The following is a 23,367-nucleotide window of genomic DNA, read 5'->3' as shown; positions in this document are numbered from 1 at the left end:
CCCGTACATCCTCATAATCAGGACCAGCTGCTGGTTCTACAGCAGCAAAAGAATTGCCTGTGGCTGCCTGATGCACTACAATCCTCCCAGGTGGTTTTGGAAATTTTGTCCCAGTGAATCCATAGATTATTTCTATTTGAAGATGCATAGAAAAATTAAAAGACATAGCTGCAGTTTCAGCTGTATGCTCTGAATTCTTAAGTGTGCTGCACAGAAGTTGGTTCCTTAGGTGATTTATTTACATGTGACCAGTCAGCTTTTTTTTAAGTTAAAATAAGTTAATAGCTCATTATAATACATAGCTGTTGCATTGTTGGGGTCATAGTGTGAGTATGACTGCTGAAATGTTTAATTGAAAATTAAAAGTGGTAATTATTTTCCACACAAATGTTAAGTAGTCTTTGTGCGTAACTTTTTTGTGTATATCATATACCGCCACAATCACTTGTTTTCATTAAGAAGTTGATTTACAATCCGGCCTTTGGCACATCTGTTGCTGTTTTTCTGTGACTGCAGAACTAGCAATTATAGCTCATTAAAAAATGTCAGTCCTATTGCAGTAGAATGTACTTCAGGAGAGTGCTTTCTAATTATTGATACATTAGCCTCCAAATATTGTGCTATGTTGTTATATGTGCTTTGCTTTTAATTTCAATGCTGTGTGGAAAGTAGAAATTTATCTCGCAAAATATTGTTCTGAAGTACTTTAGCTTCTGGAACTAAATTGCTGCTTGTCAAAGTAAAATGGATGGCTGTGTGAAATACATAAATAATTGGTGTCTGTTTATGATTGCTTAAGTATGAAGTAGTTAAGACATTTTTGACAGTTCTTGAGATGAAGGCATGATGGCTCCTGCAACACTGAGTGTTATAAACTAATGAGAGTTCAGGTTTTCAGTTTGGGGTCTTTGAACCCCAGGAGGGCAACTATAAAATCCCAGTCTATCCAAGAAATCAACAGGTTCTAATTTTTAAAAAAATGCTTACCGACTTTCTTCATTTTGTGTGTAAATATTATTAGAATCTTATCTGCAAAAATCTCCTGTCCACCTCAAAAATCTGTATGCATATATGTATAATGGAAACTCCTTGCATAAATGGGTTACATTATTACACCTCCCGTCAGTGCTGACGTTACAGTTTGTTAGATGATACAGTACAGCTGCAAAGCCACTTTGTGATAATGCTGCCACTGAGACTCTTTTCCATTGAAATTATTTTACTGTTTTCTTTTGCACTCTGCATCTTTTTCTCTCCCAAGTTCTTATGTTTTCCAGTCTTCCCATCACATCTTCCTTCCCCTGCACCCACCCCCCCCCCCCCCCCCCCAGCCCAATTTCATTGTTTCACAAGTCATTGAGTATCTTGTCCATGAACCCTAAATTCCTTTCTGGAAATACCAGGACCTTATTTCTCATCAGTTCGGTACTGATTTTTTACAACCAAGTTTTTTGTGTCTTTTTTTTAAAGAAGTTGATTCAGAGTAAAAGTTTACAGCAAGGTAGTTTTTCTACAGGATGTAGAGCATTAAGCCATGGTTCTCTTTTCACTTTCCAAACCTTGTAAGTGAGTCCTTTTGATATTTTATAATATTACTTTTGCATCTTTTATTTTAAAACAGCCCTACAAGATCAGTTCATTGTAAGATGTTGAATCATTGCATTCTGCTGTAATTTTCTCTATGGCTTTTGCCCCTAATTATGCCTTCTAATTAAGTTCTATGATAACACATGGAAAATTGTTTGGATTTTGTGGCCAAGAAAGTGTTATGAATTCATTCTAGCCTAAGTTGGAGTGCGTTGATGAGTGAAGAGGATGATTATCATTTTTAGTATTTGCATGAATTAGGGAAGGATATTTTTTATAGGTGGGGGGGGAGGATATTTTTAAAAGAAAACACCAAAATGCCTAAAAATATTCTTGCAACATTTGGCATACTTCATTGAATAATATCTTGCCAACAAATATTCTGTCATTTTTCTTTTTGTTTGAAGGTTTTGATCCCAAGTATTGTTTTAAAAATTATAAATGCAAACATTTAAATAATATATCAGTGGCACTGCCAGCAAGCAGTGACATCACAAATTATAATAAACCTAGAGTGGTATTGGTCAAAGCAGTTCAGTACTTTTCAGGGTGACTTCCAATAGGCTTTGTAAATTGAGATATGACAAAATTTGCAGCCTTCACATTTTTTGGACTAGATATTAAGGGACTAGAGCAATGTGGAGTTTATGCAGTAATGTGGCACTGAGGCAAAGAATCAGCAGTAATTTTTACTGAGTGGTAGAGTAGGCATAATCTAGAACAAATAAACAAACTGCTGGAGGAATTCAGTTGGTCAAGGATAAGGGATCCTTGGAGGCCAAGGGATAATTAGCATTTTGGGTTGTGACCCTGCATCAGGACTGGTCTAGCCTTTGCCTGTTTCAATTTCTTATGCTCCCAAACTACCCAGCTGTTAACCACATCAAGAACCTTTCATTGCAATGGTTACAGTTGTTAGGATTAGTAATGAAACAGAAGTCAATCATTATTGCTGTGTTGTTCTTGGGTAAACCCACGGGATTGAGGATGACTCACTTCTACTACAGTTCTTTGGTCTCATCAGCCACCTTGGAACCCAATGTGGGATGCACAGGTGGAGATGGTTCTTGATTGGGTGGGCAAAAGGATAGCTTGGGAACATAAGAAATAGAAAGGGCAGCAGGCCAATTGATACTTCTGCCTGCTCCACCATACAACAAAATCATGGCTAATTCTTTACCTCAGTGCCAGTTTACTGTATAAAAGCCACATTCCTTGATTCCCTTCATATCTAAATATCTCCCCATCTCTCTCTTGATTATACTCGGCTACTAAGACTCTACAGTCCTCTTTGATAATGAATTCCAAAGATTCACTGACTTCTGCTGAAGAAATTCCTTCTCATTGCTGTTCTGAATGGCCATCCCCTTATTTTGAGACCGACCCTAGGTCTAGATACACAATCAGGGGAAACATCAATTAAAGTCTGATGGGTGTGTTCTGTGTTTCAAAGAGATTACTACTTGTACCCTCGAGTTTAGAAGAACAAGTCTGGCCAGCTTTATCTCTCCTCCCACAACAGAATCTGCACCCCAAGAATCAATCTGGTGAACTCCTGCAGGTAGCTAGGGAGATGAGATCTGTAATATTCCAGATTAGAACAAAGCACTTGTTTAATTTCTCTGCCATTTCCTTACTCCCCACTATATTTTCTCCAGTCTTAGTATGCAAAGGAACCATGTTAATTTACTATGCTTTTCCCTTTTTTACATTTCTGAATAAGATCTTACAATCCACTTTTTTTTATTATCTCACTCTAGTGTTCTACTTTCCCCTTCCTTTCAATGCCTTGTTCCTCCTTGGCTAAACTCCAAAATTTTCCCAGTCCCCAGGCTCGTCGCTCTTGGCAATTTTATAAGCCTTTTCCTTTTTAAAAAAAATCACAGGTGAACTACTTTTCCTATTGGGTTATTTAGTCTTGAAGGAATATAAAGTATTTGTAAGCTGTCTACTAAATCATTAAAAGTTAGCCTTTGCTGGTTTATTGTCATCAGTTTTCACATATTTTTCATAGGCAATACATAGTCATAGAACTATACAGGCCCTTCTGCCCAGCCCGACCTTGCCAAAGAAGTTGCCTCACTGAGCTAGTCCCATTTGCCTGCATTTGGCCCATATTCCTCTAAATCTTTCCTATCCATGTGTCTTCATGGCATGTTTTATTCCAATTGAACAGAATAATTTTAGATCTTACTTTTTAAAAAAAATTAACATCATATTATAATTCTTTTCCTTAAAGCCCCTTAACTGTTAAGTCATCAACTACCGTTTCTCATTATGTGCTACCAGATCTAAAATAACCTGTTCTATCATTGTTTCCCAATATACTGAGCTAGAAAACAATCTCTTATACGCTCCATAAAATTACCACTGAGAGGGGTGAAGGTGAATTTGTTTGCCTAGTCTATACTTAAATTAAAATCCCCCTATGAGTTTTGTATCATCTTTGAGATACTTCTGTGTATATTTAGGCTTTTGAGTACTCTCAACAAATTAGTTTTCAATTCTTTCCCAAATATTCCTTCACCATTTTGAGTACTTGTGGGCCAGGGTTTCCTATGAGTTGATAGGGTTGTTGCACCTTTCTAAGAAGGCTTTGAGAACATCTTTGAATCATTACCTTCATGTACTTGGTAAACCGTTGTCGTAAAGGAACTGGCAATAGTGGTATGTTTCATTAATCTACTCTTGTGCATATGAATTGCTGTGGCCTACCCTTGGTCACTGACTGAGTATAATTAGGGATCAGTGTTGGCCTGGGAGAGAATGCTGACATAGGATTATTTAGCTTGCCAGTGGATTTTGTGGGTTTTCCCAAGGCAGCATTGGTTGTATTCTTCACCGATGGCCTGTCCTGGTCAAATCACGTAGATGTCACACCCAAGAAAGCTCACCAGTGCTTCTACTTCCTCAGGAGGCTAAAGAAATTTGGTATGTCCTCTTTTATTGATGCATCATAGAAAGCATCCTATCTGGATGCATCACGGCTTGGTACGGCAACTGCTCTGCCCAGGACTGCAAGAAACTGCAGAGAGTTGTGGATACAGCCCAGCACGTCACGGAAACCAGCCTCCCCTCCTTGGACTCTGTCTTTACCTCTCGCTGCCTTAGCAAAGCAGCCAGCATAATCAAAGACCCCTCCCACATGGGTCATTCTCTCTTCTCTCCTCTTCCATCAGGAGCCTGAGGGCACATACCGCCAGGCTTAAGGACAGCTTCTATCCCACTGTGATAAGACTATTGAACGGTTCCCTTATATGATGAGATGGACTCTGACCTCATGATCTACCTTGTTGTGACCTTGCACCTTATTGTCTACCTGCACTTTCTCTGTAGCTGTGACACTTTGTACTGTTATTGTTTTTACCTGTACTACCTCAATGCACTCTGTACTAACTCAATGCAACTGCATTGTGTAATGAATTGACCTGTACGGTCGGTATGCAAGACAGGTTTTTCATTGTACCTCAGTACAAGTGACAGTAATAACCCATACCAATACCTGCTATAGATGGTCCATGCCTGGAGGGAAGGAATCATGGCTGTCCAGTGCACCCTGAGCTTTGTGCTGGGTTTGAGGTGTTGATGTTAAAATACACTTTCCCTCAGATGACCAAAGGCTATGCTGTAATGGTGAACTTCATTCTGAATGTCTGCCTTCATTGGCAAATGCTTCCTGAGAATGTGGGAGAGGATCTAGTCCACATTTTTCAGGGCCCCATTGTGGACCTTTATATTTAAAAGGCAAAATTTTCCTGTTCTTTTCTGAAGACTAGTGTGTTTGTTAAGCTCATTAATTATAAAATTTGTTGCCATTTCTTACCAATGTTTAATTCTAAGATGAAAAACACCATGATGCTGGAGGAACTAAGCAGGATAGGCAGCATCCGTGGAGAAAAGCAGGTGGTCAATGTTTTGGGTCAGGACCCTCCTTCATGCTGCCTGGCCTGCTGAGTTCCTCCAGTATCATCATGTTTTTCATCTAGATTCCAGTATCTGCTGTCCTTTGTTTCTTTAATTCTAAAATGCTGCCTTGTCATCTTTTGTCTTGTTCAATCACCTTTGCTTCCATCAGAAAACTTCCTTGCTTTGGTTCCAAGAAATAGTTATATCTGAAGAGCTGATTAACATTTTTCAGTGGCTAACTGGATTTACTAATTTCTAGCATTTGTGTATTCATGGTCTGAACTCATTGGAATGAAAGAAGCTCTCATTGAGACATACAGGTTCTGAGATGAATTGGCAAAGTAGATATCAAGAGGTGTTTTTCTCTGAGCACAGAATTAGGGCTCTCAAGATAAGGTGAAAGCCATTCAGGAACTGAGATGAGGTGAAATTTCTGTATGGACTGGAATGAAAACCCTTGAAGTTCTCTACTTCAGGGGATATGCTGATCAGACAGGAAAATAGACGAGGCACAGGAACAGCGAGGATCTTTGTGAATGGCAGAGCAGGCTTAAAGAGTTAATTGGTGTTCTCTTTCTAATATTCTAATCTCTTAAAATAGATAAATTGACCTTGAGATTTTTTTGAATGACTGAAAGCCCTCATTTATAGGCTGACATTTGACTCTTGAATTATTTACGTTTTAAACATTTGATTCTTGGTCAGTTGAAATTTTATACCTTGTGTATTAATGCCTTGAGTTCTGAATTTAAGTTTGTAGTATTCCAGCAGGAAACCCCTTTGGAATAAATGAAAATAAATAATCAATAGTCATAACATTTTTTTCAAATGGATAAAAGACAATCCACACAAACTGTACAAATGCATTGATGGAAATTTAGTATTAATGGTTTTTGAAATAACTAATTTTGGTAAGTCAAAGGTTTAAAGTTTTTGAATTCATGATAAAGATTTAATGAAAAATGGAAAAGAAATTTGTAGAACCTACTTCCCTACAGAGGTGAAATAAATCTGAGTGAATATCCTGAGGTAGACTGTGTTTCTAGCTGGTAGACAAGGCTGAAAGAAGAGAGCTTTTGTTGACTGGCCCTTATTAATGGAACTAAGTTTATTGTGTCTTTGTAATCATGTTAACTATGAATACAATTTGTTTTTCCTTTGCTAAGGCATTCTTTTGGGGAGATTCATGTGAGTGGAACAGCCAACTTTACAAGCTTTCATTATTTCCTCCAGGTTACCCTAAGGATAAACAGCTATCTGCTGCACTGTCTTTATTTCTTTCTGATTTTTTAATACCCATGAATGAAATAAATGAAGTATAGTTGAACAAATTATGTAGAGCTTAAAATAGAGACTAGTGATAAGATTAGTAACTGACAGATGCCGCTAGTATTTGGACTGTGCAACAGCATACAGATAGCTTGAGTGAGTGGGTGAAAACTAGGCAATTAGAGTTTAATGTAGGTCATACACCTCAGTAAGAGGAATCAGAGGGCAGACCACCTTCGAAATGAAAGAGGCTGCAAATTAGATAGTAGAGGGAGATCTGGGTGCACTTGTACATGAAACATAAAACAATATCCCATCCCAAATGTTAAAATGAAGGTGCCATTGCCACACCCCTCCCCCACCTGGCCCCATCTCCTACTGTTTGACGTGAGTTGAAAAAGCAAAGATGAAAAATCAATTCCGAAGTTTTCTGATCTTCATGATGCATTACTTTGTGCTTCATTTGTTTTTTGACAACCTAGAAGCTTAATAGGAAATAGCTTGTGCAGATTGATAAGTTAAAATGGCTGAATTTGTTCCGTACAGGTTGTCACTCCAATTCTGGCAGTGCATCACAAAAACTATGGAGAGGCCTGGTCCCAGTCATCCTTGGCCTCACTCTAAATACAATTGTGTTTAATAAACACATGTAAAGTTTTAAGATTTAGCAAAATTACCAGAGCAGTAATTTAGCTTTTCTGTGTGACTTCAAAATGGAAACATCACTTCAGTCAATTTAACATGTATCAAAGTGGTCTCTAAGTTGGGTACGGTATCTCTCCCTACCCTGCATCCATTCCCTATCAAATCATTTGTCCCATTGCTCTTATTTTGTTTGTGTAGTTTTCCATGCTTTCTAATGGTGTGCAGACTTTAAAGCACATTTTTCATGTGCTTGCAGATTAATGCTGTGAAGGGTTAAAACATATGCAGTTCTGTCCAGTAGGGTGGCAGGATTCTTGCCTATGTGGCTGGATCACCCCTGATGAAGTGCTGACAGATTTTTAGCAAAAAAACACATCTTTCCCAGCCTTATGAAAGGTGCAGATGGCTAAATGTTTTTATAGCTCTGGATTATTCAAAAGGTGGTGTGGGAAGCATAAGATTCGTGTCGTCTTCAGTGTGATGCAAGCTTCCTTTCGAATGCCAAGGATGCTGTTAGATGTTTTTCTGCAGGTTTGTTTTATTGGTGATGCTTGCTCAATAAGTTCGTGTACAAATTCCGATTGAAGATCAATGAAAAAAGTATGAGTAAGTTAGTTGTGTCCAAACTCCCATCCATTCTCAGATAAAGGCCTTATTCCATCATACGCCCATCTAGTCACCTTCTCGAGGGCATTTAAAAAAGTGAGAATAATTATTGGCCTTACCAGTGACACCAAGATCCCAAAAAATGAATCAATTATTTTTACAAAATATTTATACTAACATGCAGGTAGAACAGCCTGTCAGTTTTATTGCTGAAGAGAAGCACCTTTGTTATAAAGGAGATTGTACATTTCCATGTCCTCCACGTATTCCTGATGCTGCCTGGTCACATCCTGGTAATACCAGGACTTTTTGGGAGACAAGACAGCCAAGAATACTTGAGCTATTCTGAGGGCTTGGAACCACCTCAAAGCTGTCTCTTCCTAAATATCAAGCAGTGATACGCAGCCCAACTCCAGTGCGCAGTTCCTTGGGCCAAGGCTGCCCATGCCCATCCACGCTTCGACATTTTGCCAATTTTATTAAGAATCCATCCACACAAACCCCATTTTGCTCTTTATTTTGGTCTCTTGGAGGGAAATGAAAGAAACTAAGCTTGACATTTTTGTAAATACAAACTTACCTTACTCTGGAAGAAATTAATATTTTCTGTAGGGTTTACTTATTAACCATTGTTTATTAATCATTTTTCAGTCTTTAAAAATGCATGCTGGTGGGTTCCATGTTCAGTTAATATTACTGCCATCAGACCCTAAAAGGCAGATTCTGTATCTTGCAGCTGTTACTTTTGGTTTAGTTAAAAGGTTTCAAAAGTACAATCTTTTTGATAGGCATTGCTAGGGGAGGGGTTATTTGTAAATTTCATGGAAATTTCCCAAGGTTAGGTGAAGGCTATCTTTGGTAATTTGTGTTAGTAACAACTGTCATTGGTAGTTTACTGTAACTAGCCCATATGTGACATTGTGGCTGTAATTAGCCCATATGTGACATGTTAATTCTGCTGCTTCACAGCTCAAGTTTGATCCTGATCTTGGATGCTATCAGTGTCGAGCTTACACATTCTGTCTGTTTGGTTTTTTTTCCATGTGCTCCAATTCCTCCAAGGATGTGCTGCAGATTAAATACAACTGTAAGTTGCACCTTAATGTAGGTTGATGGCAAAAAAAAGTCAAAGGGGAGTTGATGGAAGAGAATAATTTGCAGGGGTAAATGGAAATAAGGAGGGCTGACGTGGACTGGATGACAACCTCCTATGTGGTTATAAGATGTACATTATCAAATAAACTATCTGATGGCTGCATATTCTACAGCAATGAGTAAAACTTGAGGTGAATCTTAAGATAATGTGTTGTTTGAACTTGTTCATGTCTAATTTTTATTTGCAGATGGTGACTAAAATTGGGACAAATATCACAAAGTCTCAAATTCTTTGAATCTCTAATTCAATTTGGGCTGTTCCACATAACAATTGACTGGGGGGGGGGGGAAAGAAAGAGGGGAAGAAAGGATCTTTTCCTGAGAAAAGATGGGAGTTTCCTTCACCACTGAGTACTTCCAGGACTTTGTGTTTATTTCAGATTTCTAGCATTTTGCTTTTGGCTCACTTGAAGAATAAGGTTTAGATTGGTAGTGGGTCATATCACAGCAATGAATGTGAAAATAGAGAAGATCCTTAATGAAAAAGTTTTAATGAAGTGCAGTTGGTCCTCATTTTTGACATGCTGCATGCATGCTCTGCACCCGTTAAAACATTAGTATGAACACACAGCATCTGAAATATCTTGTTTCAGTACAGAACCACAGCAACCATTCAGCTGATCAAAAGCTAAGTTAAAAGCCTTGATGTATAAAGTACTGCTCTGTCTGTTAATGATCTTTGACCATTGGTTGACATAACCCATAATACCAGAGACCAAGAGAAGCAAAAAGAATTTGATTTTTGATATCAGTGACCTGGGTCTTGACAACTCTTGATCTAATGGTGCTTTATAAAAACATTGCAGCAGAAATAATTTGGGCACGTTCTCTGACATCACCACATACATGCCTGACCCAGCATTTTGCATGTTGTAATGTTACCACCTGATGACATGATATACTTAACTTGCTTTTATATTGTGACGAAATTGTAGCCACCAGTGTAGCAGTTTCCATATGTCAGCAGTTTAGTGCCTGGCAGTGGTCTTGGGCTGCCATCCAACCATCTAAAACAGTACTTGTGTGTATTGCAAAAGGACAGATGCAGCAAGATCTCTGTTTAGTCATTTTAAGAACAGCATCTATCTTTTGTTTTTGGGCTTAAGTTTCCCTTTAAACTTTGTATACTCTTGAGATTACATAGCAATCAAGTGCGTAATATTAATTATAGTAGTATTATTTGGTTAATTAACAGCACTGAAGAGCTTTCTTACATGGTGAATAATGGAAGCATTGTTCTGAAAGTTTTTTAAGCGGATTGCTATTTTCGCCATTCCTTATGGTTTTCTTTATCCTTATGTAGTGTTACTTATTTTGCATTGCTTTTTCCAGCTGCACACTCTCCAGCATTATTGGATTTGTACCACACAGTTTGAACAGCTGAAACTTGCCCTAGAGAATCCTGGTTTGTTTTTGTTGCAGTGTGGTCCGGATATAAAACTGCAGGAGCAGGTCATCCTGTATTTCTGCTGAGTTTTGGAAGTAGAAATTGTCAGGTGAACAGCTCAGCAAAATGTCAAAGTACTTAAAAATGCAAATATGGTTGTGCCAGATGTATGTCCAGCAAAATATCAAAGAACTTAAAACACGTATGATTATGTGAGATGTGTGCCCATTTTTGGAAACATTGCTTGTCTATATTCAAAATCTGATGTTTGTTAGCCAAAGCAATATACTGCTGTATCAAACTATCTTGATAACTATCCTGCAAAACTTGATAGAATTTAAATGATTTTGATCTTTTGTCATGTGTCAATACACTTCAGTTCTTCCAAACAGCATTTAGCTTCCTTGTGTCCCAGTTCAATGATTTGATATTTTTTATATGGCACTTTTCACATTCTTTGACATGTAACATAGAGACACAATTGATCCAAGTTTTACATTGTTCTCCTTTCCCCAAAAAGAACATGTTTTTTTTTACTGCCTACTTGTGTAGGAGGGAACGTGTTTGGCCTGCATTAGCCCAGATTGGAATTAATTAATCCAGTAAAGGAAACATTACAGAGAGTTGCCTGTTTTCGACATTGTTACAGTATACAACTGCAAACACATTTTTTTACATAAATCCACATTACTTTTTCATTTCACAAAAATATTGGAAAAGATTGACGATATGTTTTGCATAAAATGACATCTCAAATTCTTTTTTTTAAAATAAAAGGTACTGATGATCTAAACTTTGTTCCTTAAATGCAAATGTGTGAAAAACTGTATCCTAATTAATGTGTATTATTTTTAAATCCAAACCTTATTTTTCGCATTTCCACATTTTATTATAGAATTGAAAGAAGCCATTTGGCCCATTGAGTCTATGCCAGCTCAGCATTCCCACCTGTCCCCTTCCATCACTTATTTCCCTATAACCTGCTCTCTCCCACAAGCCCGTCAACTTCCTGATTCTCCTGAGGTCAACCTATACTGGGAACAATTTAACTAGTTAACCCACCAGCATGTGTTGGGGATGTGGAAGGGAACCGGACACCTGGAGAAAACTCGCAAAGTCACAAGCTGAACACGCACCTGAGGTCAGAATCAAATTCTGATCTCTGGAGCTCTGCAGCATCAGCTAAAGCAACTAATCCATGCTTTTCCCACAAATTCCAACCACACTATTTTAACTGACCTACATGACATCTTCCATGTGCTGATAATTCACAGCCATTATGATTAAAGTAACTGAAACATTTTATTAAAACTCAAATTAGTGAATCCTATTTTCATAATGCTAGAGACAAGTGCAGACTGTTAATCTTGTTTGTGGTTTGTGTCGATGCCCCATTTTGAAATAAATATTTAAATAGGGGGCTTCAGGCAGTGGATGAAAACTAAACACAAAAGTATAGATCCGGCTTCATACAGTGGTGATGTTGTCAGTGCACTTTTTTTCCATAGTCAAGTTATACTTAAAACTATGGTCTTAAAAGAAAATTGTATATAGTACAAATCTAGCAAACCTAAATAATATTGATTGAATAAAGGCCAATTTGATCCTTAATCTATACAGAATGTATACAGCATGAGCCCTTTGATCTTAATATATTGCATACAATACAAGTTATGATTGTAAACTCTTACAGATTGCATACAATGCAAGCTCTCTGACTCTAAATACATATTGCATTCAATAAGGACTGTATAATCCTAAATATATATATTGCATCCTGTACAAACTCTAATTCTAAATACTTTCCTTTGTTAACATTCCTTCACAGCTTGACCTCTTCTTTATGACTCTATTTTGAAATCTGGTGCATGTACTCTGAATCCCCTAGGTGTATTTTAAATTGCTTTTCAAACAGTTCTGTGTGCCATAGTAACTCATGATGAGACCATGCAAGGGCATAATAAAAAAAAAGTGGAATAAATTTATAAAACACTCTTCTAAATGTCCAGTTTTACTTCAGATATTAAAACTTTGTGCAGCTGTTGTAGGTCCACACAGAAACTTGAATGTGCTGGCATGTTGCTAATATTTGTTTTTTTTTCATGCACAGTCTGCTATATAATAATATCATGATGTCAGCCATTTTGTTGGTATGGATGACCAGGAACTTTTGAGTACAGAGTAAGTTGATGGTATTGGTACCTTTATCGCTGTCTATAGGAGATGCTGGATGCTCCAGAAAGGGACAAGCAGCCTGCATGTGAAATAGGATAGAATATTATGTGAAACAAATCACACAAAAAATTATCTATTTTTCATAATTATCCTTCTCATTACTTTATCTGTGTAATGGAATATTTGTCTATTTTCCTGCTCTATGGAAGAGTTGAAGTGAAGTATTCCTTGATTTACTATTTTCTGATAATTGTGCTACATGGTAATTTCCCTTTTTAAATTCCTAAATTTCATTAAACTTTAAAATCTGCTTCCTGTAATGTACTTGGAAGGGGCACAATCAATACAAATAGTTGTTTTATTCATTTGTATTCAGTTTAATCTCTTTGTATTCAGTAACAGTATTGTATTTTGCATTGTTTCCAATTATTTTATTTCCTGTTGACTTAAAACTGCAATTTATAGTTGGCCTATTTACTGAGAAGGGAGACACCTGTGGAAGAGATGGTGTAATGACGGGAATGCTTTGCCGTTTCATGAAATTTTTGGACTTTGGTCATGCACAAGTAAAAATATACTGAGATGTTTTTAAATCACTTTTTGATGGATTGCAGTAAACTGAATATTTGGAGGGAGGGGTGAATAATTTGTATGATGCTTTAGTATTACTGTGAGTCTTTCCTGATGCACTTTGTTGTTGACTTTAGTCATTTTCAATGTTCTAATTAAATTGCACCCCCCCCACCCCCCCACCTTTAACTGTTTTGTTTTGAGAGAGAACAGAACTGCTTTTAATTTTCTTGGTAACTACCCATTTCAAATACTTTAATAAATGATTCTGTCATCTATTCAGTTTTTAAACTTTCCTAGTCTGCCCTTTGTGTGTCTCTCCATACCCTTATCAAGATTAATAATGATAGATAGAACTCTTAAAATTTATCAGCATGGTTGATGTGATAAAATTAACAGACTCTGACTGGATTTCAGCATTATAATGGAGGCTGAAAGTATGCATTTGAATTGCAACTTCTTGTTCTCATCCAACAAAACACAAATTTAAATTCAAATCTGTGTGGAAGTTTTACTTCCATGTTCCCTGAAAATATAAACAAGGAAAAAGAAGAGTGGAAACTAATTCAGAGTTCAGTTCAATAATGTTTAGGATTTTATGAAGCAGTTTAAATGCAGCAAAATGTATCAGCATAATACCTTTAGCTGTATGATTGTCCATTAAGATTAACGAATTTAAAATTGAAGGCATAATATTGGATGTGTGCTACTTCCTTTAAAACTTAAATCTTTTTCTTTTACAAAAGCCTGCAAAGAACTTCTATTTAAAGATTTAATAATTTAAAAAGTTGTCTTTAATGAAATCTTTTTATGATGATTAGAATCCATTTTTTTTTTATTTGCTATGAAGCTCTCTAAATAAAATGGTTTTAGATTGATGTAATTTTCTTCCCATTCGTGAAATTTTTCTGACTTGTAGACTATGGTGTTCTTGCCCATTTTCTTTGCAGACATTATATACAAAGTAGGAAACTGGATTGGTTGCATAACCTTGAATATGTGATGTCTTATTCTGCGGTTAGAGCAATTTCTGCTGCAGAGCTTGAGATCATGCTGTGTTTGGCATGCCCCAATGTTCATTCAAGCAGATGAACAAGATTCTGTTGGGGCCATTCTGAAAGTAGAAGCTTGTTCAGTTTAACATTTACAAGTTTGTGTTAAAACGTTTTCACTGATCTGTATTTCTCTTTGCTGCAATGGTTTTAAAAGATGATGGATCAGCTAATTGTGTTTTAAATAGTCATTAGTCCTGCTGAAATGCATGAACTTTCTATTTTTCCCATACCTTGTTAAAATGATTTGTAATATATTTTGTGATTTATTTTTTTTGCAAACAGGTACCAACTCTCTGTGAAGACCTATTATCATCAGTCGATCAGCCACTAAAGATCGCCAGGGATAAAGTGGTTGGAAAGGATTACTTACTTTGTGACTATAATAGAGATGGTGACTCCTACAGGTGAGATAATTGAAGTGGAAGCACTTTGTAGACTTTAACCAAAATAATGGTGCAAACTTTACAGTAATTAACATCATGGTTCAACCCGCCCCCCCCCCCCACCCCCCCGCTCATTCCTCAGGTAAGCCCTTGAAGCCCTGAGTACTCAATGCTTTTTGTGTTTTTTTTGTCTCATTCACTGAATTTGTCTGACTAGAAGTTTGGACAGGATTGGGTGGATGAATAGTGAATCAGAATATAGTCTTTTCGTATCAACAGTATTGATTTGAACTTCTTTGCCAGTCCTCCAACTGCATGTGACACAAGTGGGTGGAAGCTTGATTATTCCTGCTTAATTTCTGAACAACACTGTTCCATTTTAAGATCATTTGAAACTATTGCTTTTGTGGTTTTTTTTGTTTTATGTTAATGAATCATTTACATACCGGCCTAAGTGCAATGGTAAAGAAAAAAAAAATGGGAGTGTTTTCACTGAGGCAAAGCTGATATTAAGTAAAGTATGTCATTCATGCAATAAACTTAAGAGTTCAGTGTCTGGGAGATGGCTTACCTGTGTTGAAAGCTACAATTTGCCATGTCCATTGGATAAGTTTATTCATTATTGAGTCACTTGTTACAACTCTCTTGTATGTACAACATCAGGTTTGCCAAAAAGCTCTGCCCCCCCCCCCCACCCCCCCAAGTAACCTAGTTGTAGAGACATTATTTGCACTCCAATATATCATCCTCCACAGATAGATCTGATTTTAAATGTTGAAGATTCTTCTATCTCTATTCCTGATTATCAGATATGCCTCAGGCTTGTTACTTGGTATCTCTGATCCCGAGGATGTCAAATCCCCTTGTTTAATGCAAAGGTTACTTTCATTCCTCTTTTGATTCAACATTACTGGATGCTCAGTCACCCTGCAAGATCCAGAAGAAGTAAATTGTTCTCGAGGTTTTTGCTTGTTCCACTTGTCATTCAAATTGCAGGTGGTGCAAATTTTATGTAATGTGCATCTTCTGCAATGTTTCATTTTCTGATAACTAGAAATTGCATAAATTAACTTTGTCTTACTGTCTTTTAAAAACATTGCAACTTTAGTTTTGTCTTTCAGATTGTTTTAGTTAAATAAAATCTGTTACTTTTTATTTGATATGAATTGTCAAGTAACATAGCACACAATGACTAAATCTGAATTTCTGGGGTCAGTCCACCCTTTTTGTAAGAAGCAAGGGAATGTACTACTCTTTACACATGATTCACTATGTCCCCAAAGATTTGTAAGTGTAGGGGACCTCTCTGGATATTAAAACAATCTTTTCTTAAACTCTTATATTTATATACAATATTAATACACTAGCCAACTTAATATCTGGAGCATGATCTAGTTTTTGAAACACATACATTTGGGACTTCAGATTTCTCACATTGTTTTCTTCTGAGGTCTACACATGCTTTCTTTCCTGCATTTCTCTTTTAAATGAAATCCTTATGAGGAAACTGGTGCCAGCTACACAGTTTGAAGTCGTTAGCTTTAGCAAAAAAAAATTCTCTGTGGGGAAAAAAATACATGTTCCATCTAGTCAGTGACTAGGGCCATGTGGCTTTTTGTTGCACACATAAAATGCAGTTTGACTTGTTAACTAGTATGGAGATTAAAAAGTAGGTTATCTATATATAAAATGTTTGTTGAATGTTTTCTTGAGGTTAAGACTTCCAGACACATGCTCGAGAATATTTCCTGATAAATCTTGTACTGTTTAAAAATGAATGGATACATTCCAGGAAATAGGCATCTCTTCCATTTTGGCAGCATCATTGGGGTGATGGAGATCTGAAATGGTGGGTCTCTGCAACTACAATTTAATAAGCCTTTAAAAGCCATACAATGTTTACAACAGAAAGCCATATGGTGCAAGCCATTCGGTTTTGGGCAAGGAAAGCAAAACGTAGTCAGTTACAAATGCATTCTTTCTGCACAGAGAAGCAAGAAAGAACAAAGAAGGAAAACTGAACAAAAAGCACTATCTTCAACATTCCATCTTATTTTGTATTTTTTGATTATTTAATATATTTTATGATTCTATAAACCATCTTACAGTTTAAACATGTACATACTGTGATTTGTATGTGTCAATTCTGTTCTTGAGCTGTGTCGTGCTGAAACCAAGGCAAACAGGCGTCATTGTGACCTAACCTTAGTGCAGTTTGTTATTCTCTTCAGTTGATTTGGTTGTAATTATTGAATACGGAATGCTTGGCATCTATTGTTACCATGCCAATTAGAGCTCTTGATAACTTTGCTACATACGCCTGTCTAATATGTTGGGACCCTGAAGGTCACATGTTCTTAATCTGAAAGGACATTTGCCAGAATCTGCTGTCTATAAATTTTAATACTTGTTGTGAAATTTGTGGTGTTTGGAACCACTAATGTTTCCCAAATGGTTTCAATAAGTTTTTTTTAAACAAAAGTGTATTCATGTGGGGATACTAAAATGTAAAACTTGAATTTTATTGAAAGCAATTTTAATTCAATTTTAAATCCTCTATGTCCACTGTACCACATATGATTTTCTATAGGAAGATAGCTAGCACTTGATTCTACTTTCCTGACAGAGTTGTTCCATAACCACCTGTTACATATGCAGATTTACCCCAGGATCTTATTACTCTACCCTCCACCCTGGTCAGTACCAAAGCCATGTTTCAGAGTTCTACTTCCAGTGGTCAGAAAAATCATTCTGGGAAGCTATGAAGTGTTTTTTAGTAAGAGTTTACTTGCTTAGAAATTAACTCTGTAGACTGACTGACTTATTGAACTAATTGTGAGATTTAATATAGCATCCTCGCCTCGCCCTCTGGAAAAAGTTTTTGGCAATTTAAAAGATTTTAGACCAACAATTGGTAAAAGCCATTTGATTACAAGAAAGCTGGGCATGTTGGGGAGAAAATGTAATGCCCAGTGACTGACAGAGATATGGCTTTGGGGAAAAAAGATATAATTTCTCCTGTGATTGTCATTAGCTAACCATCATAGTCTAATTAGATTTCAGATCTTCCAACCAGGGCTTTTGAAGAACTTTCCAAAACACTACATATAGAAAATTACTTTGAAATGCAATGATGGTCATGTAGACAGTAAACAGTAGTTCACTAATGGTGATGGGATGAATAACTAATTCATAATTTGGCATTTGTTGAAGAAAGAATATTGCCGAAGACCAAGAGAACTTCCACTGCTCTTCACGCAATGTTGTGGAGCCATCTTAAATTTCCCCAGAGTAGGTGCACTTAACCTGCTACCTTATTCTTTTGTGCTAGAAATTAGCCAAAATCATATGCTTATTTTAGGAGTGGTCTAATGTACTCGTGAGAGTACTGCTGAATTTAAAAAGCTATGTTTTTTTTTGAGGAAGTTGTCTGTCTTCAATCATTTTGACATCTCTTATTTCTGATGAAAATGAGTCAATATATCGTAACTTGCTTAAGAAATTTTAGACCAAGGCATCACCAACCAGATGGTGAAGAGAGGATTTCCAGCGGGCAGCCTTTTAAAGTTGTACAGGAGGTAGCAAATTAAAAGCATGAATGTAGATGAGGTTGTTTAGATCAACTGATGTGTCTCACTTATATGAAGAATGAAAATCAAGTTGATTGAAATGTTAGCAAAGAAATTTCCAGTTCCAAGCCACTCAATGATTTTTATATCTTGCTGCAAGCCAGTCCATATTAATTCAGTTCCATCCTTTTCCAGAGACTAAGACTGAACTTGAAAGATCATTAAATACTTTAAAAATAAATACTTTATTTTTAAAGTATTTAATGATCTTTCAGTTCAGTCTTAGTCTCTGAAACAGATATCATTTCTTCCATTGGATCTCCATATTGTACGTTTCTCTGAGGCCAAGGAAAAATTGATGGTCAACAGTCTTCCTTGGACAGTAGGGGTTAACGAGTTAAATTAATCAGCATCTTTAAGTTGTGCTTTTGTGCCTGTGCTTGTTGTACAAACCTTTTACTCGCTGCCATCAGTAACATCTGTGTTTAATATTTTGTCCTTTCCCTCCTCCTCTATTGTATCATATAAATAAACAAGCTTTTATGCCACGTAAACATGGATAAGCTCTGCCAATTTTCTTCACAGCGCAACTCTTTTTAACCATGTTTGTGTTTGAACCTGACTGCAATATTTTCCTCAGAAATTAAATATTTTAAATATCACTTAAGCAATTTTTGACAATGGAAGGTGTGCTGTGACAGAGTTTTAGTGGGTCAAATAACTTTAAATATGCTATTTTCACTTTTGAGAAATGACATGTATACTACTAACAGAATGGGGGCACTTTTGTTATGAGGTAACAAAAGTAGAGAATAAAGTTTGAGACAGCTTCAGTGACAAAAAAGTCAAAAAGGTCTTAATTAGAAAGGCAAATAATGTTGGAATTTGCAATATCATCTGTCAAATATTTTGGTGCAAGAAAGAAAAACCTAAGAATTTTTGAAGTATCAGTAGGTGTGTAGCTGGAAAGGCAGAGCAACTGTTCAGAGTATTGCAACAGAAATGGTTGCTGCATGTAATTTATTAAACAAGTGAGAGATCAAGCTATTTAAATTCTTTCAAGAAAAAGCCAAAAGGGTTGGATTCCAATTGTTAAACAGAAGACAATAGATTAAATATAGAAAGATTTACCATGCAAAATAAGGACCGAAGCAACAAAGAATGAGAATATAATTTTGAAACCATTGCCCAGACTACCCGTGTGGAGTTTAACTCCAAATGTGGCGGATTGCTTATTTAGATGTCTTCTGTCCATTCAGGAAGCAGAAAATATTGCAGTATCAACTTACTTTATAAATAATTTGATAAACAGAAGTATAGATATAGGTGGAACATTCTACACCACTTGGATATATTTGTGCAGCACTTCACAAAAGTTGTATTGAATTCTTTCAAAGCATAAATGGAACAGAATCATTAGGTTTGTCCAAGGCACTTATAAATTCTTGGAAAGGGCCTGTGGTGGCAAAGCCATAAATGCTCTTCTACAACTTTGTGCATCTTCATCCTTAAGTTTGGTGGGTAGTGACTGAGCACTAGATAATTAAGATATTTTTTCCCCTTGAGATTCATGAAATTTATTTGAATATTAAGATAAAATGCAGGTGTTCAACATATTATTAAACAATGAATTAATTGCTAATATACTAAGTACTTGGATGGGGGTGCAGGGGGAAACCGGACTCCCTGTGCATAATAAAAGGGCGCAAATGCCACCAAGACCCTCTCCTTTTTACCAAATACATCTCCAAATACATACACACATACCCCATACTATTCAAAAAGCATTAACAAGGTTTAATAAGGACATTAATATGTTTAAATACCTAAACAAATGATATTAGATGAAAAATTACATCCATTGAATGTATTAATACCTACAAGCATTGATAGCTTTTGACATCACAAGGTGTAGCTGTGTAAATGAAGATGGGTAAAACATTGCACACTAGGGAGCTACTTAACACAAGTGCTTTAGAAACTGATCACCATCTTAATATACACAGTGATTGGCTCCTCAACATGCAAGTTTATAGCTATATTTCAGGGAAAAAAATTGAAATGGGGCTGACCTCGCGAGTAAGCAGATCCATGAATAGCAATGGAGGGCTGAGTGTAGTGGTTACTTTAACACAGAATGGAATTAAATGTATTCTCAGCAGTTTCTTCATAGTTGAAATGATTCAAAATTAATTCATCCATCTCAAATAGTTGATGGCTGTAACCAAGCTAGAAGTGTGTGAACAGCAATCTCAGTTTTCAGGAAAGCACTTGAATCTATTTAAGGCATGAGATTCACAAAATAAAATATTTTTGGCATGTATACATCCTAGAAAACCACCACACAAGAATGTCACTCATTACCTAAATGGGTAGCCTGCTGTAAAACTTATTCAATACATTGAAATGGCATGCACTGGATATTACAGTTTGCATTCTGAAGTAAACCAAGTTCTGACAGAGGACTTCAATGCCTGTCTGTTCCTGATTGCATTGCTGTCTTTTTTATAGGTCACCTTGGAGTAATAAGTATGATCCCCCTCTGGAAGATGGTGCTATGCCATCAGCTCGCCTGCGGAAACTGGAAGTTGAAGCCAACAAAGCATTTGATCAGTATCGAGATCTGTAAGTCTGTACAGTTGTTTAATACAGTTTTCTGTACTATTAATTCTGTAGGTATGCTTTTTAAACTGCAGATTGATCTTTTGTTTATTGCAAATGTTATTTTGAATATCCCATGCTTTTTAAATATCGTCTTGAAATTAGAGTCATTTGAGCTGTCTATTTAAAGTTGAAATAACTCTCAGATTCTTGACTTCAAATGATCCCCTGAAATTAGATTGACTTAAGACTGTGACTGTTTAAGTCTTTTTCATAATGTCCAGAGTTTCTACTAAATACAGAAAGTCTGCAGTGGAATGCTAAGTTGTATCTCTAACAGGCTGTGGCAAGCCCTAGTGAAATGAGTTCTTTATATCAGTTGTACAATGATGCTGCCTTGCTGATTTTATTTAAAAAAAATAAAAACACCAAAGCTACACAAACATTCATTTGAATGAGTTGGCTGGAACAGAAAACATCATACGTGATCTCGGAAATACACCAAAAAATGTGATAGTATAGTTTGTTGATTTCTCCACTGATCTGTTGGAAATTGAATTATTTCCATTCATTTGTTCAGAAGTGGAAATCAATTTTTTTTATCTTCAGCACAAGGACCACTTCCTGTTGTTTGAAGCCCCTGAATATTTATGGCAGTGCTCTCATGTTATTGTTAGGTAGAGAATTTCAGGATTTGGATATAGTGATTATGGACATACGGATATATGTCCAGTTTGGATCTTGTCTTGGAGATGATAGTGTCCCCTTAATGTTGTTGCTGTGGTCTTCTGTGGTGATATTCCGTCAGTTTGCATCAAGACGGCCATCACCACAAAACCCACATCTTCAAATATCTCCCAGACCTGGTTAGAATCTGTTATGGGAGTGGTGTTTGTAATGGTGTGGGGCTGGGGATTTAATGTGGTGGTTGTTCTGTTAGTAGTGCCTTTGAAGATTGATGGGAAATTGTCATTAACTGATACTTATGGCAATAAATTTTAACTTGTCATTGCAATCTATCAAAATCCTGCTGGAGGTTGGCATGTGCCTTTTTATTGTTAGAGTTGTGATTGCAGTAGAATTGTCACGACAGTGCCACTTCTAACCTTGTGACAGGTCAGGCTTGTTTTAATATATCATATAGGAAAAATATCACAGACAATGCCATTCTCTTTGCTGCTGAGTGTTAAATGGGGTGGTATGAATGTGCAATCTTATTGGGGTGCATTGTATTATGAATTGAATCAAGCTAGCAGTTAAGGTTTTCTGTAGTCTTTGAATGTTCAGCTGCTAGCAAGCTTTCTTCAGAAAAATATAATAGAATTTGAAATGTAAATAGCTATCCAGGGGGTATTTGAATCAAACTTAAATTGATCTGTGTCAGCAAAGGAATTGCAAATTAAGTAAGAACAGACTTTGTGTCGTCTAATATGTATAGTTTGCATATTTTACAAGGAATGAAGCTTGTCTATAAAAGCTGAAAATTGCTCTGCCCTGTGGTAGAACTTTTTGTATTCAAGTAAATTTGAGGGTGGTGGGGGAGGGATTGGTAAAATATGATGTTTGACAAAATGCCACTATCATGTTGTAGAATATTATACATGTGCTGTAACCTGCCAGTATTTTCCCTAGTATTTAATGCATAACAGATTGTTCCAACTCTCTGCGAAGTTGCATTCATTTTATGCCTTATTCAAACAATAGTTATATAAATGAAGCATTCATAAAATGTTAGATTGATCTGGTAGGCCCATTATTTTACTAACTTAAAATGGATGCAAGGTGGAAGCATCATCGGCAAACTACACCACATTTAATTTTTTTGATGTACCATAATTTTGTGTATGTATGTATGCTTTTGCCTGCATACGTGTGCATGAGTGAGAGCCCTTGTATGTTTTTAAAGTTCATTTATTCTCAGGTTATGGATATGGCTGGCAAAAACAGTTTTGTTGGTCATAATGGTGTATGACTTGTTGGTGTTCCTTGCATATTTATATTTTTACTTTAGGAAAGTAATATCCAGATCATTGCAAAGAATCCTTAGGCCTGTAACTCCAAGGATGCATTTCATTGTCTAAGAGGCAAATTTAAACAGATTAACAATGACAACTTCCAATTCTATATTTCCTTTAGCAGGGCAACACATTTTCAAGCATAACATGCAAGCAATTGACATTGAGTTACATGGAGCGATGTGCTGACAGGTGATCAAAACTTGGCCAATGAGATAGCTTGAAACCAAGCTTTAAAGGTAGAAAGAGTGCAGTAGTGATATGGGGATTCATTGGTTAGGGGAACAGATAGGAGATTCTTGTGGACAAGAGACTCCCGGATGGTACGTTGCCTCCCAGGTGCCAGGGTGAGAGACATCTGGGATTGAGTCCACAGCATTCTTAGGGGGAGGGTGTGCAGCCAGCAGTCATGGTCCACATTGGTACCAATGACGTAGTCAGAAA

At 36.6% G+C, this 23,367-nt stretch overlaps 1 protein-coding gene across 2 annotated transcripts in view; it reads left to right on the top strand.

The window, feature by feature from the left end:
• The window catches only part of capzb (capping actin protein of muscle Z-line subunit beta), an 88,842-nt gene that overhangs the window by 33,859 nt on the left and 31,616 nt on the right, over positions 1 to 23,367 (top strand). For both annotated transcript variants that reach the window (XM_052039190.1, XM_052039189.1), the window contains exons 3-4: positions 14,638 to 14,759; positions 20,819 to 20,932. In XM_052039190.1, coding sequence (XP_051895150.1) covers positions 14,638 to 14,759; positions 20,819 to 20,932 — 236 coding nt within the window. The remainder of the gene's footprint in view (positions 1 to 14,637; positions 14,760 to 20,818; positions 20,933 to 23,367) is intronic.

Source organism: Pristis pectinata, chromosome 26, assembly GCF_009764475.1.
Source record: "Pristis pectinata isolate sPriPec2 chromosome 26, sPriPec2.1.pri, whole genome shotgun sequence".
Classification (NCBI taxonomy): domain Eukaryota; kingdom Metazoa; phylum Chordata; class Chondrichthyes; order Rhinopristiformes; family Pristidae; genus Pristis; species Pristis pectinata.
The sequence above is the reverse complement of the archived record's forward strand: the minus strand, read 5'-3'. Positions and strand labels throughout refer to the sequence as shown.